This window comes from Onychostruthus taczanowskii, unplaced genomic scaffold, assembly GCF_017590055.1.
Source record: "Onychostruthus taczanowskii isolate IOZ18803 unplaced genomic scaffold, ASM1759005v1 scaffold3, whole genome shotgun sequence".
In the NCBI taxonomy this organism is placed as follows: domain Eukaryota; kingdom Metazoa; phylum Chordata; class Aves; order Passeriformes; family Passeridae; genus Onychostruthus; species Onychostruthus taczanowskii.
In genome coordinates, this window is record NW_024500349.1 from 20,670,539 (window position 1) to 20,687,165 (window position 16,627).

The 16,627-nt window shown below is 41.2% G+C and overlaps 1 protein-coding gene across 4 annotated transcripts in view; it reads right to left on the minus strand.

Moving 5' to 3' along the window:
* LOC121337971 (sodium channel protein type 5 subunit alpha-like) overlaps nt 1-16,627 on the minus strand; it is a 215,118-nt gene that overhangs the window by 42,831 nt on the left and 155,660 nt on the right. For 2 of the 4 annotated variants that reach the window (XM_041408457.1, XM_041408458.1), the window contains exons 17-19: nt 16,462-16,608; nt 9,552-9,672; nt 280-434 (exon numbers count right to left, since the gene is read on the minus strand). In XM_041408457.1, coding sequence (XP_041264391.1) covers nt 280-434; nt 9,552-9,672; nt 16,462-16,608 — 423 coding nt within the window. The remainder of the gene's footprint in view (nt 1-279; nt 435-9,551; nt 9,673-16,461; nt 16,609-16,627) is intronic. The other 2 variants (XM_041408459.1, XM_041408460.1) reach the window with 2 other exon arrangements.

The window sequence follows — 16,627 nt, forward strand, 5'->3', positions numbered from 1 at the left end:
AGCAGTGCTGGCAAACTTCCTCACACAGACTTCCTCAAGGATTTTCTTTTCAAAACATGTGCAAGTCAGAATTTTATGTCACAGCAGAAGAAAATTCCCCGCCATATGGTAGTGGCAGGTGAAATCGGAAAAGCTGACAACCTGTTTTAGCCCCAGAGAAAATGCTTTGCTTTGAGAAATGACCACTAAGGGTTCATAGGATCTTAGAGAGAGCTAAACTGGAGAACACTGGAGACCCATGCCCACTTTTAAACAGTTAGGAAATGCTGTCACATTTACCAGGGCTCCACTGCTCAGCAGGATCATGAAGATGATGAATGTTTCAAACCAGTTGTGCTCCACGATTCTGTAACATGTCTTTCGCAGCCTCCACCAAATTTTGCCTGGAAATTTTGTGATGTCCACGGAACAGCATGGGAAGAATCGCACACAGACTGTAAGAAATAAAACAAAAACAAAACAATTGTTTAAAAAAGCTTATTTAATTCTTAAAGCTGCAATAAGAAGCTGCAAAGGAAAATTTCTTTTAGCAATAAACTGCCGCACAGTGTCTTTCTTTCCTCTTGCTTCTCACAAAACCTCTCTGCTCTGCCTTCCATTTCCCTCTCTCACTCCCCTATTAAAAAACATTCAAAATCACTTAAAATGTGTCCCAGGGAGTTCTCCCAATGATTTTTGTGATAGAGAATATATTGGCCATGAGTCACCAGTGCCCTAGGTCATTCAAAAAGTGTTAACTGAGCTCAGGCAGCACTTCTGATCAGGACTAATAACTCTGGGAGGTTATTAGTAATAGCTTCCACATCCTTTTCAATGGAGGAAGGTTATTTTCTTGCTAGTATAATACCACTGGAATTACTGATTAAAAGTGGCAATCTGATGGAAGAGAGATGATGAGAGGAGGTGCTACAGTGCAGATGGGACCAATGTGCTGAAGAGATTCAGGCAGCAAAAGCAGGAGCAGATTTTGATCTCTTGGACTCTCATTAGCTTAAATAAGGTATTAGAACAATCTTGGAATTATACTGAGGCAGTTAAATCCCCTTTGATGTCACAGAAATTTAGATATCTGCTCCATAGCAGGATCCCCAATGATGCTTGGTAGCACTTTCTGACCTCAGTGACAAATAGTGTGTGATAGCTAAGTGCTGTGCTGGTAATGGGGCCCACATAAGGATTTCTGATAGGCAAGACCATGGCATTTTTAGTTTCCTTAGCAACACTCATTTGTTGTAGCAAAAAGATATTGTCATTGGTAACAGACAGATCCATCTCTGCCACTTCAAAAACACCATGTGCATTTCCTTGTGCTGGGCAAGAACTTAAAATGGGGTGAGAGGACCCTGGGAGCCAGGAATTGTCCTGGCCAGTCAGTCTTAATGTCGGATAATCTGACTCAAATGTCACATTTGCTGATGAGAATGATCTTCAAAAACTATTTTATTTTCAAAGAGCAAGCTTCTTACCCTACATTTACTCCATGTGTTGTACAGGAAGAGACTTAACTATGCAGGTTTATCAGCCTCATCATGAGAAAAAAAGCCACAGGCCAACTGCTTCTGTAGCTGGAAGGTGGCCAAGGTCACCAACACATCTTGAAACACACAGCCAGTGGTCAGAAGTGACAAGGGAGGATGGATATCTTACCATGGCCATGCAATGAAGTGTTTTTGAGAGTAGAAATAATATTTAGGGCAGGCAGCTTGGGGAGGAAAGAGGGCGAGTGCCAAGGTTACAGACAGAGCAGATGCTGCTAATTCAAGGTGGCACAACTGAGGTGCCTGAGCTGCCTGTGATATGGAAGGAGATCAAGTGCAGCTCCTGGGATGTCAGGATTCCCAAGCAGCTGGAAGTGGGGCTGTGCTGGCACAGGGCTCCGTCAGGAGGAAGAGAGCTGCTAAGTCTGCTGTGCTGCTCCTGGCATTTTCTGTGAGTTTTTATTATCCTAGATCCCTCCTATGCAACAACAGAACATAGAGGAACAACTCCCAGAACTTTTTCCCTTACATTTCAGAGATTTTGGTTAGGTGTGGGCTCTTGGCTGTGCTAGGTTTTGGTGAGGGACTCAAAGGACAGTAAACCTTTAAGGACAGTAAACCTAAAAGGACAATAAAAAATTTATGTAAAGGTAATCACAGCACATAACTACTTGTTCTCTAAATGCCTGCATCACACAGACCCACAGCATCTCCCAGTTTACCACTGTATTCCAAAACTCAGAGAAATTCTGGGCTCAGTTGAAATACACTAAATTGTCCAAACTTTTTAGAAAGGCATAATACTGGGAGAAGATGGAAATGTAAGAACCAGCTCTCTATCCCTTTGTAGGTCAGGTACCACTTCAGCAAAGGCAAGAATTATCCTTCTAAGCACTTCAATCCCAAACACTAAAGAATCAAGGCAAGCGATAAAAGGACATCATATTAGTCACTACTTTTTGTTAAAACCTGTACAATGCTCACAGCTGGCAGTGCTTGTGGGTTTGGGTGTATTTTAGGAAGTAGGTACACAGAACAGACTTCACAAAGCAGATTCTCTGCTGAGAGAGGCCCATCAGGAGAATCCCACCAGCACAACATGACCGAGGGCACTACCAGCTGCATCTCAGCAGTGCTGCCAGAAAACTCTTCAGCTACTTCTCGCCCCACAGCGCACATGGTCATCACCACCTTTCGGGTGTCTGGCTCACTCTCTGGGCTTATAATTCAGAGAGACTGCCCACCTCATTGTCACCCCAGCTTTGAATCAGGAGGATCAAAGGCCTGGGCTGAAATCTCTCACTTATCAAATGAGCAGCTTAATGAGCAGGTTGTTCACTCTGTAAGTGTGGATTTTTTGTGTTAAGCAGAAATCCTCCTTTGTACTGGAAGTAGCCACTGCTTGCACCCATCCTTGCATCTATCTCCTTTCCAAAACTAATTTCAGTTTGGAAAAAAAAAATCAGCTTTTTTTCTTACTTAAAACATTTATACAGAAACATTTCACTCTTTTCTCATAAGTTTCTACCTAGGTGGTTATTTGGCTTTTTTATCTCTCAGACAAATGCTTAGGCCCTGCCAGTAGCAGGCATGACATGCTCTGCCATGCTCCTACAGAGTATAAATACTCTGTAAATACTGTTGGAAAAGGTTAGAATCTCCCAGGAAGTGGTTTTCCCCACTGTAAGAAAATTGGATGAATCATTCCCTGGAGGAGTCCCACTACATAGGGAGCCTACATGATTACCTGAGCCCAGGCACAGCTAAAATTAGGGATCACCTTGATATTAGAAACTAATGAGCAGGGCACTGTGGGTTCCAAAGCCACTTCATTTGTGATGGGAAATACTTACAACACAGTTAAACCAGATTATTACTGATTCAGTTGGCTTCCATCTGATAGTCTACAAGTACAGAGAGGTATTTTTAAAGACAGAAAGCCAGGTAGCACCACTAATTTTTTTTTTCTTTAAATGCTCTTTGATTGCTTTCATGCAATTTCAGTCTGAAAAAAGAGTCCTAGTTACTGACAGTAATACCTTGAAAAATCCAAAATAGCTTTTCAGATGAGTCAGCCTAAAATCACAGTGCTATTAAATCCCATGCTTTTGATTGGGCCCAATTCAGAAATGTTTAGACCAGATTCTGCTACAATTGCTATGTCAAGCATTACTTCCATGAATAATTGTGCTGTCTGCAATTCAGATGAAATGCTGCTTTTAACTATTCACAAAGAGTAAAAGGAAAGAAGAAAAAAAAACCTGACCCCAAACAGGTCTTTTAATGAATTAGTAGAAACCTGTTTCTGTTTAAATTTTGTGATTTTCCTTCCTGGCTGTTCTTTCATGCCTTCTGGACTCTTTCTAATGCTGGTAGCCTACAGCTCTGGTCATCTTGACCTAAGCTTACATGTTGAGTTAGAAACTTCACTTAACCAAACAGAAAAAGTTTACTTGACCTTGGTCTGTAGTCTAACACTTTGTTGCGGCTTTCCCCCCCCCCCCCCCCCCCGCCATTTCTGTGAAATCAAAATATCAAAATAATTTTGATGCATATAAGGCATGACCTGGAGAGGGTCAGCTAACTCCAGCTGTTCCTATAATAAGGCAGGTGGTCAGCAAAGCCCAGCTTTGGTGCACTTTTATCCACACAAGGAGAACATTCATCAACACCTTTTATCACAGCAAGTGTCAAGGCAGGAATAAAACCTCTGGCATTTCTCAAGACAGTCACTCATCTTGCCTGGTCCACCAGATTTGTGCTATCCCACTGAAATTGGTGCTGGGAGGGAATTGGTTGTGCAGAAGGCTCTGACCACCTTGTGATTTTGCCAGGGCTTAGTTTTGCTATTTTAATTTGTGTTGGGCTGCATTGTTTTTGAGAGCAAACTGACTCATTTCCACCATGGTCTTTTGCTTGCTAGATTACTGCTCATCAGAACACAGAACAGTGGAAGAAGTCCCCCCAAAGGGTTGAATTATTTACTGATAAATCTGTGAAGCTGTTCTGAGCGCATCTGTGGTCAAGTTGTCCAAGAACAATGTCTGTTTTCAATCGACATTTGGATATTTCATACCATTTCTCATAAAGCAGAGGTCTATTTACCCAGAAACCTTTCCAAATGCACTAATACACCATGATATTGTTTCCTTTTTGGTCATATTTCATTACAGGAGAAATAGTCCCTTCAGTCATTAAGGGTGTCCTGTAGCACAAATTGAAGATTAAAATATATCTTAAAAAAAAAAAAAAAAAGAGAAGGAATTTAATATATAATGCATTCTGTGTAAATATCCCTTTTGTTCCATATTCACATTTTCTAGCCTGGTGCACTCTAATCATGGAGCTCTTAGATTTGATTGCATTACCTTGGTGCACTGGGAAAAAAAAATCTCATTGTAAATGTGGGAGTTATACTGCAAAACCTTCCTCCTCAATGCCTGACAGCCAAGCCTACAGATTTTAAGCTTATGGGCAAAGGATTTACAAATCCACTGCTTGTTCACACCAATATATATACTTAAGTTTTCATAAAATTATTATTTTTGCTTTGGATGGATTGGGCTGCTGGTTCTCTCAATAAACCAGGAACACCAATTATTTTTTTCCATTCTGTTGTCCAGCAAATGTGGTACCTTGTGTTCAAACCACAGCAATTTTGTGAGTGCCTTTACACAAGAGTTCTCAATTATTGGGACATTCATTTTTAGAACAAAACTGTATTTTTCTTGGCTTTGAACACTGGTTACAGCATTGCTTGGTTTGACACAAAATACGGCTTCCTAAGCATGAACTCAAGCAGACAGGTATTCATAGCATGGGTTTTATATATATATATATATATATATGCCAAGCTGGCTGTCTAATGACCAGTCTGGCTACCTGGGTATGCACAAATAAGAGAGCTAACCCAACTGTACTCCCTTTGAAAGACCCCAACTCTCTCCCCATGCTGGAGGGATCATGATCTCAGCACACTCTTCTTATTTAACCCTTTCCTCATCTTCTGACCCTGCCACTAACTCGCTCAGAGGGGTTGGAATGGGTTGACTTTAAGGTCCCTTGCAACTTGAAGCATTCCATGATTCTGTGACTGCACAGCTGGGTTTTATATTGTGAAAGAAAGATTTATGATCATTGTCTCCAATGTTTGGGTACCTGGGACACATCAGGAGATCTGAGATTTTACTTGTGTGCTACAATTGAGGGCTGCCAAGAGGGCATCTGACAAAACCACAGCCAGGTGTTTTTACCCTTCCAAGGGCTTAACAAGGGTACATTGTTTATCTGCTGTTACTCTTCTCAAAACACATCATCAAGGAGTGTGACACCTTGGAGCAAAGGCAGTGGGCAGCCTGGCCTACCACTGATGTCATCTGTGCTTTGAGTGAGGGAGTGGGTGAGTTTTAAATCTAGAGGCCCTGTCCAACCTGTGTTAATTTCATTCTGAAAGCATAATAGGACTGCAAGAGTCTTATGATGCCTGAACATTGTATACAACATAATGCCAGCACACTGTTCCTTGTGGAAAAACACAGAGCACCTCAGGTATGACAGCCAGAGAAAAGTGATACCTTAAAACTTGGGTTTGCTCCATGATTTTTTCCTAGGATGCCAATGAGCACATTTTGTGGAGTTTGGCTTGGTTTCACTCAGCCTTTAAAACTCATCTAGTGGCAGTCCCTGTATCTCTGTTCAGACTTTTTCCGTTTAATGGTCTGTTTTTTTCTTCTCTTCCCTTTCTTGCTTCTTAACAGCCACTATCCGTGGTTGGGAAGGGCAGGACACAGATCCCACCACTAATCAGAGCAACTTCACTTGGGCACATGGCATTTTCCAGCTGACATTTGGGCGTTTCAGGAGCGATAATGGCTCCTACCACGGTCACATGGAAAGATGGTTCCGGGCGTCCTCGGTGTCACGAGCTGCGACCAACCACGCGCTGAGCGAGGCTGCTTATTCCCTCATGACCCTCTGGTGATATTCCCTGGAAACCTCTGCCAGCGGGCTGTGTCCGGGGAATTACGCCTAAGGACTGGGTGGAATCTTTCTCCTATTAGGGTCTGGGAGAGAGGAGCGCGCTGTGGGCCGAGGGCTCTCTTTGGATGACCTTCTGTGAGACACAGAAGATAATGTCCAAAGAGGGAGTAAATTTTGGTGCAGAGAACACATACCGATGGAGGTAACAGGACTGGAGTGTTGCAAGGCATCTGGAGGAAAAAGTACCCAAATAGCTGGCATTGGATAAATGTTCCTTTCCCATCAACCAGAATGGTCTCTCCATTTCTATCAGGTTCTTCCCAGCAATACTTGCTCACTGCCAGGGCTGTGACCCTACCTTGCCTTCACTTTTCCTGACCTGAGAATGTTCCCTGTTGACCCTAATCAAAGCTATTTTGAGGTGATAACACATTAACAAGTCTCCCCAAGAAAAATGACCTATGGCTTATCTGGGTCACCCAACTCCCGGAAAACTGTGACCTCAGCAAACTTTCAGCAACTATTTCAAGAACATGCATTATCTTTGTTGCCTTTGTTATCTGAAAAAAAAGGGGCCTGAATCTGGAACATATTTGTTCAGGACATAACCTATGCTGGATGCATTGAGAAATGTCATAGTTTGAATTTAGATAGCTAAAGAAGTTAAGAAATTAACCCTTCCCCTCTCCCTCTTCTTTTTCACATAATCTCCTTTTTTCAAAAATATTAACTCTCATGCTCCCAAACATACCAAATGTTGTTGTATCTCTTTATAAAAAGTCAGTAAAGACAGCAGTAGATAAACCTGCCCAGTGCATGCCCTTCAATATTTTCATTTTAGTAGTTTAAAGCCTTGCCATCTCAGCTAATTACTGCTGTTTATTGGCTTACTTGGTTTTAAACTAGACTGAAGTGACAGCTGCATGAGGTTTAATTGCAATAGTAAGTTTGGGCAAAAATATTGGAAATATTTAATAGCAGTTTATTACAGGAAACACTTTGTTTCCCTGCATAAATTAAACCTAATGTTAATGTCGCTGCTGTTAATAATCATTTGGACTTTCAGTTTATGGCAATTTGGCTTGAAATTTTATAAGTGAATAATCACGTTTTGTTTGTGCATTTTTGCCAAATCCACGAGCAATGTGATCACATTTAGCCAAAAAAGTAAAGCCTGAAAAATGTGCATGGATAACACGTGCTGCACAGGAAAGGAGAGCAGATGTGTTGAGGAGGATGTCACCTGCATCTGCAGGTGACCCTGGACAGGAAAGCAGGTTTTCCTTCAATTCCTATTTAGAGCTCAAGGCTCAGCTGGCTGTATCCTGGGACAAGAGAAAAACACCCTGACTTGCACAGGCACTGGTGAGGAACTAAGAGAGATTAGGAGCAAAAACAAAATGCAGGACCAGGGGTGCTCAGGAGGAAGGGTGCAGGAGCCAGAACCTAGGTGGAAGTAACCCAAGTCAAGCTTGGGGTTCAGCCCACAGTGACTTAGTTTGCACTTCTCTGCTGCCAGGATGATCAGCAGGCTTCAAAGCTGGTTAAATACTTCAAAGCTGGTTAAATACTGCCAGTGATCCATCTAGAAGAGCCCTGCTTGCTACCCTGCATCCCACAGACAGCACTGAGGAAGATCTGACAAACTGGGTTGGTTCCATTGTGATTCTGCACTGAGGAATTTCAGGTAGGTCTGGTTATGTTAAGAGAGATCAAATTACAGAGCGCTGCTGCTCTGGGAACGTGTTGTGTGGTGTCTGCCTCGTTTGTTTTAAAAAACTGGATGGTGGTCGTGGCCAACCACAGTTTCAGAAGTTGTAAACTGGCATCTGAACAGCACTGATCTCACAGCACTGGCTTGTTTAAGCATCTCTAACATAACCACTTTGCAGAGCACAACAGAGATTGCTGCTCATTAGCCCCATTTAGAAATATATTGTGAAAGAATGAAAACACCAGATCTAATTTCGAAATGTTATTGCATGGGCCTGAATAGTTACACCATGCTTTCTTCCGTCAGCTGCATTAATTTTTGGCTACTGCTTTTAAGCAGAGCTGCCAAAAAAATGTTTAGATCCTAGGGACATTTGTAAGCCCTGCAGGGCTCCCTTACCTCATTCAATCATCTTTCTCACAGATATAGAGATGCACATTTTTGCTGACTTCAGGGGCATTCATATACCCAGCAAATCATCTCTGTCTGATCCCATCTGAGCTGCTCTGTTTTTGTTTATAATAATGCTTGAGTTTTCAAGGGACTATTCTTACATTCAGCTAACCCTGTTTTTCCCAACCCAGATTTATAGGAAAACAAAAAAATTGACTGAGATAATATTTGGAATGGAACTCACTCTGAGAAGAAATAACTTTGGATGTTATTTACTTTATATATTTATTTTAGCACAGATCTTCTGATATAGCTGGGTTTTACATCTGTGCTTTGGAGAAGGCTGGTGTTAAAATATTAATAAAATTATGGTGAATTTCAGTATTAACAGAGATATGTAAATGTGGTCTGTTGTTATCTAAAATAATTGTGTTAAATGCCCTTTACATAGCAGTTCTCTGACTAGATGAAAGTTACTGGATGTGCTAATCTTGACACACTTTAAAATAAATGGAAGACAGTCCCTGAGACCCATGAACCCTCCAGACAGATTCTATGAACTGCCTGGATATATTTAAGCAATGGAAACATCCTGATCTGGTCAGCTCTTCACCAAATTTGATCATGCACATATATTGGATGGCAAAAATCTCCATTGTCCAAATGACAAAAATCAGCATTTTAAAAACAAACAAAGAAACAAACAAACCACTCTTTATGGCACAAATTGAAATTTTAAAAGTCTAAGGCTTTAGAAGCTGTGGAGCATTTTAGAGCATGCTCTTGGCTTATCTCACCTTGGAAATCCAAAGACTAATGGTAACAAGTGCATGTTTGGAGCATTATAGTGCCTAAGAAACTAAGTGCATCCAGTGAAATACTATTTCAAACAACCAGAGCAATATGGTGAGAAGGTTGGGAGATGTTCAGTAAGAGAAAAGAAGGTTTCTTGCCCCAGCATTGCAGTGAAACATGCAGGCTCTTACCTTCAGGGAAGCAATCTTCAGGCTCCATCAGCTCCTCAGCAAACTCAGGGATCTGCTCCAGCAGTTCTGCAGGATTTGTCAAATCCACTGTGCTGCCTTCAGAAAGACTGATTTCATCAAGCTTGTTGTCAACAAGAGCAAAGATGTGGAAAACAAATTGATCAGTTGCCCTGCAGGAAGTAGCTGAGTTGTCATTCCACTAACCAGCACCCCAGCTGAAGCCACCACAAGAGACATTGCCATGCACTTCCCAAGCTGCCACTCCTTGGTGACAGCTCTGCCTACCCTGAGACCAGGGGCTGACCCATCAACAACAACTTAACACACAGAACTTACTTTTTGAGACAACAGAGAATCAAACCACAGAAAGAGAGTGAACAGCCATTGAATATTAATCACAGAATGGTTTGGGTTGGAAGGGACCTTCAAAATCATCAAGGTCCAGCCCCCCTGCCATGGGCAGGGACACCTTCCACTAGACCAGGTTGCTCTGGTTAATGGTAGGTGGAGCCTTGGAATGATGGACTTCATCTGTTTGACATCCTGAAGGATCATACCTTTGGGTGGGGGTACCAGAGGTGGGACCTATCTCCTGAAGTGCTGAAGGATGCTTTGGATGACCTGCCTTGGGTTCCTGTCTTTTGGGCCTCATTCCTGAGACTCCTCACCCACAGCTGGTGGGTGAAATCTGCACCTGCTCACTCAGGACCATGCTCTGCTCCTGCTGACAGCCTCTCCTCCAGCACCCAGCCACAGGAAGCTAAAGTACAAATATGTTGAGAGGGCTCTTCCTCCTGTCACATCCTGTGCCTAATTTGTTCTCAGCACATGACATAGCCCCTTGCCTTTCTGTCACACCATTCTGATCTCCAGGTGATGTAGGAGGAGGGGCACATGGCTTTTGGAAGTGTCTCAAGGGCTCTACCACTAGCCTGAAATATTTGACACCATCATCTTAGGTGCATTGTTTAAGTTCAGTGTTTCTCAGATCCTCCTCTGCAAAATGGGGCAAGAATATTCCCACTCCCTGAAGCACTGGTTGTCTCATCTATTTAGAGCAGGAACTCTCAAGCAGATCTGGGTTAAAAAAAATTCTGGGGAATATATTATTTTCAAAATCTGTTTTGAACTCATGATTAAAAGACATATGATACATAATTCAGTAAGTCACCCAAATACGAAATAGAAATTTAATCTCAGGTTAAACTTTCCTTTAACAGAATCAAGACACTTTCTTTAGAAGAAAACAGGAAATGTCTCTCCCCTGTTTTATTTTGCTAACTAAAATAAAGGAATTCTATTTTGTACTAATCCAAAATTAAATTTTACTCTATTTCCTTTTAGATTTTACAAGCTAAATAGCTTTACCACTAAAGTGAAAGACCTGATAATTGCCCAGTCCTGCTCACAGTTTGTTTCTGGATGTATTAGAACATTATCTGGTGTAAGAGGGCAATACCAAAGCTGGTATCTTCTATGGGTCATGGCAATGGCAAATAGCCCCAAGCAGGAGAGGTGTGTCATTTGTGAACTGGTTTACTCTGTTCCCTGAGTTCCCACTTAAAAGTTTTTGTGCTTTATCTTGCAATACTATTGCCTTCATTTTAAAAAATGAGGGCAATAATACTTACCCATGCTTTTAAACAGCCTGTGAGATAGTTATATGAGAGATAGCACGTACAGATAAAGTATTATTTTCATAAGCATGATGGTGATGGAGTAAGAGACTAAGCACAGCTTTATATATTTATTATTAATGTGAAAATGGGTCCTCTGTTTTCCAGCATACACAGTCAATGCAAAATTTATAGCTGAATTCAGAGAAATGCTGAACCTGGGGTAAAATGGGTAAGACTGAACATTCCAGCAGCGCTTGCAAGCGGGGGTGGAAGCTACTTGTTTGCAATTAGCTGCAGCATCCAGAAGGTCATAGTCTTGGCTAGGGTTTTTAGTGCTGTATGCAAAAGATCTGCAAACAATTGAGAAGAGACCTTTTAAAAAGAGAGAACAGAGAGAACAGGACAGGTCCGAGATGCGGATAAAGCTTCTGAAAAGCCATATTCAGAATGCAGCTGTCGTACAGAGCCCATTTCCTACAGACTCACAACAGTGTATGATGGTGGAAGAAAATGTCATACCAAGTTCTAGCACAGTCAGAACTTTATGATGCTGTTCATTAGGGAATACATTTAGTCATTATGTGTTCTGTTATGAAGATGTCAAAACAGAGATCACTGAAATAGACCTAAATAATATGCAGCTGTAGGATGTAGAAAATAGGGGTTCCAATGGGAAGAGAAGCTTTGTTGGGTGTAATTCTTACCAACAGCCAGAAATCAAAGAAAACTGTGAGAGAAATGTCAGCTTGATAACATTTTCAACTTGAGAGCTGGATTTAGCAGAGACAGGTTAGGAAATTCACAGAACAAAATACAATGAAATTATCATAGACTATTTGGTTATTTATCAGCAGGAGTTTCCAGGAAATATTAGAATCCATCAGTGTCAAAGGGAGGTGGGGAACATGCAAGGCAAACAGACAGGTTTTCTTCTGAAAAGCCTTCAAAGAAGAAGAGGCAATGAACATGGATTCAGAAAACTGTAGATTAAGGTTTGAAGGTCTGAACAGGGACTAGAAAATGGAACCAGATGTATGAGAGAGAAGGAAAAGATTAGGGATGATTCTGGGAAGGAAGCAAAGGTTACCCTTTGCCAGAAAAGTTAAAGGGATTAAAAAGGTTTTCATGAACTCAGGGAAGAATCAGGGACACAAGAGCAATTGATGAGGGGAATGTAGCTACTCAAAATTCAGTTGTCTCAGAAAATAAACACTTCTTAAAATCATCCAACAAGGGGATCAATAAGAAGAAGGGGAAGAGCCTGTTAGAATTAATATAAATGTAAGTAGAGAAATAGCCAGAAAGCCTATATATACACGTATACAAACCAGCAGATCCAGGCAAGGCACGCTGCAGAGCATAAAGGGTTCCAATACACCCAGTTAACACATCGTTAGCAATCAATAGTAAATGCTCATGGAAAACTGGAAACGGCCCAGGAGAGCAGCAATAAGTAAACACAACACTGAGCTGAGAGAGGAGGAACAGGGAATAATCATGGGAATCACAGATCACTAAACACTTGCTGCAGCCTGTGATTAAAGTAAATTAAATAAAGACAGAGAGGAGAAAAGGAGAGAGCTTACTCAGAGTGAAATGTCATAGACATAAAGGCAGTGAGGTGGTTCTCCTGTGTGCTAAGAGAACTCTGCAGAAACAGGGTGAAAAGAGCTCAAAAGAAGGCAAAAAGGACAAATACAGAATCTCCTCCTTGTTTCATGGAATAGGTGAGTGGAGGAAGTGCGCCAGGCAGAGGAAAGGGATCTGTCAGAGACCCCTTTGGAAGATCTTCCCCTTGGGCATAAATTCATGCTGCAGAAGGCAGTTTTTGAAGTGTTTGTTGATGGAGTGACTGTTTTAAGTCACTGGACAGGGCTTCCACACCCACTGCTTGTGCCTGTAATAGCAGCAAATTGATCTGAAAGTGTTTTTCAAAAGGCCTTTAGCAGTGAGATGCTGAAATCTCATCGAAAGTTGATGTTTGCTCAAGGCTTAGCCCTCTTACCTCCCTACTTCTCTGCCTCACCTCTGAAAATCAGAGCCTTAATCTATCAAATTGACATATGAGATATAAACCTTAAGAAAACAGTTGGGTGTCTGTTATAGAAAAGCCTACTTTAAAAATAAACTGTAATTGGCTCAGGTTCACCTATTGCTGTGTGGAGAAAAGCCATTCTAGAGGACCCAAATATAGCACAAACTTTCTCTTCAGAGGAGGAAATCTGTGGGGATTAGGGTCAGCATTATCTTCACTAAAGATACAGAAGAGGTCCTGACCGATATAATCCTCATGTTAGCTGATAATATTAAATTGGAGAGAGAATTGAAATCGAGGAAGCAGAAGGGAAAAGAGAAGGGAAACACGGAGTGAATATAGCAAAATGGGACATGATTTTAAAAAGCACAAAGGGGCAAGATTCAGGAAAATTTCAATGGACATTTTGGAAACCTGGAGTAATATTTAAAAAAATAGATGTGGTTTTGCACTGGGATATAATGATGTAGAAAACCATATGAAAGCATCATGTCTAGATAATGAAATATTATTTCTTCTTTTACAGTTCTGTAGAAATTGTATTTGGAATATTGCACTTCCTCCTTGGCAAAAGAACTCGTAAAAGGAACAGTTGAGGGAGTTGCAAAGAAAGAGGTAAAAAAAGTCAGATAAATGGCTCAGAAGTATTAATTTACAAGAAATAATGGAATGAAAGAACAATGGTGCATGACTTCAGGGGGTAAACCCCAGGCAATAGGAAGCAAGCAACAGTCAATTAAAGTAAGTGATATTAATTAATACAAAGAGACTGATAGATAAAACTGGTAAAAGATTGTAATGAAATAGCACTTTAAAAGGGGAAAAAAAGGTGAGAAAAGGCTGGTATTTAAGGAAATATACCCAGGCATGAGATATTTCTTTTTAGCAAGTGAATTATTCCTTTTGGTAAATGAAGAAATCTAAGTTGCCTGATCCATTTAAAGCCAGATTCCACAAAGTTGTGTGAATATTTTATGGGTCAGCATTTTGGCAGAGAAAGCAACCAGTCTATACCCCGAAGTCTTCTCCACCTGTGACACCAATGATTTTATTTCTACAGTGCCTTTCTGATGATTGATACAGAATGAATTTTTAATCATATAATGGACCCTTTACTGACACCAACAGTGTTTTACTCGGAACACGACCAGCTTTTCCTGTTACTGGCAACCACTGGAAGCCCTGCCTCTTGGCCATACCAAATCCGTCACTCCCTTGCGGTTTTTGGCTTTATTTGGCCAGTTGCAACTTCTTGGGACATTCATCAAAAATATGACGAGCGTGTCCTGGAGTGCTGGCACCAAGATTGCTTCTGCACAGGGGGACCTGTCATGTCCACACGAGATCTTCCAAAATAGTATCCTTTGGGCTTTGCTCTTTTGTGTTGGCATTCATAGCCTCGCGTGAACTTCCGTTTGATTTCAAGTCATCCCTGGATTATTGCCATGTTACTCCACCTCTTTCTAAGCAGCTGCAAATAGAATCAATTATACTCTGCTATAGAGAGGTGGCATTTGTGTCTCAGGGCCCTTTGAAAGCTGAGGGAGGAAATGGGGATTATTTCTTTATCACGATGTTGCTGAATATATCGAGGTTAGAATGTTCCTGACTTATCATGACATTTTGTTAGAGAACTAAAAAAGGATATAGTTTTCTGGCCTCCCTGTTAGGATCACAGGGTCCATTTGTCTTGAAAAGATATTTAAACATGAAGGATACCTAATCCCCTGAGAGAAAAATGCCTGACATGGTCTTCTAATTCCTCCTGGTTATAATGCTTCTTTACATTGTTTGAAAGTTTTGTATTTCTTTGCTAAATATACATACTTTTTTTCCCCCCCTGAGACAAAGATATCAAATATTTGAGTCTCCTTCCTCTAAATTCAGGATGTTTTCTTTCTGAATATGAATATGCCAAGAAGTACTCTGGCAAGGATTGCCCTTTAAAGAAATGCTTCACGGCTGGAGGATTTCTGGTTCCTGTGAGTGGAATTTATCTCACCTAAGTGTGCAACCTAAGTGCTCCCTTTATAGTTAATGGAGAGAAGTAGGCACTTTTATGAGATCTGACCTAATGTAAATGCTGATTTCAGCTGGAGACACATTTACCTGCCTACATTGTCTAAACAGAGGCCTCAGATGACAAGTCCAGATGCAGATTGTCTACATTTAGTTCAGTAAATTCCACCCATATGCCAACATGGATCAGCAGGCTTGGAGAAGGGGAGCCCTGGTTCTGGGATGGGTCTGTTTCCTGTTGTCCTGTCAAGATTTCTTCATGGGATTGCTCCTGCTGGGCACAAACTTGCCAGCAGTTCTATAGCAGAACTGGGAAAGGTGTGATGTTTGTGAGTGCTGTGCCATCCTTTCCCTTTCATTAATTTTCATCCCACACAACAATCCCTGGTTCCAGTCTCAAGCAGCTGTGGAGTTCTCCAAACTCCCAGGACATTCCAAACCTCCATTCCCTAATTTCAAAGAGAGGAATCCATCACTCTCTAATAATAAAGGCAATGTTACATCAATAAAATTCTAAATCTGAAGGGGAAGAACCCCCAACAAGTCAGTAAGGAGGATACAGGCAATTACACAGCCTGGAGTCACTCAGTGTACAGTACAAACACATTATTTTTGATATTTATGGTTATAAGGACAATATCATCCTACAACTTGAAAATAAATGTCAATGTGCACACATCAAGAAACAAGTAATGAGCTGCTCTTTGGCCAAATCAACTAAATAATACCAAGGCTTGCTCTTCAGTTAGTACCTTCACATCAGCTACTTAAATTGGTGCACCTTTGTTGGGAGTGTGTTAAAGGAAAAGAAATGTTAATCTGTGACAGAGAGCAGATGCCCTCCAGTGAACTCAATATTCAGGTCTGCCAAGTCAGCAGATGCCATTCCTAGAGCTGCTTTTCAGTGGGAAATCACACACATATTTTCTCCTAAAATGAGACATTAACATTATGTATGATTTTGTGGTTGTTTGGGTTTTTTTTCCCCAAAAGCCTCTTTCAATTCCATCTTAATTTATAATGCACAGTTTCCAAGCTTTCCAATTATTTTTATAAGGACAAAATCCTCTCTCTTCTTTACTGAGACTGTAGTACCTATTACACACTATTGCTGTCCTACCCCTTGACAAACACGCATTTTTACAATCCATAAACCCCACATAAACCAGTGGCATGCACTACAGAGCTGGTGCAATGAATTTCATGCAGTATCAGGTAGGAAAGTTGTTTGTGTTACCTCTTTTTGCCCTACTGGAGGTGGTGGCTCAGCCTTCAACTGCTTATCCACGTGTAACTCACTTAACTCTTCATAAATCTCAGAGTTCTGACTCCGGACGCCTGGGCTTTGGCATCGCTGCCCCCTCAGCTGCAGCTGCTTTTCCTGCTGGAAATAATCCTAGATG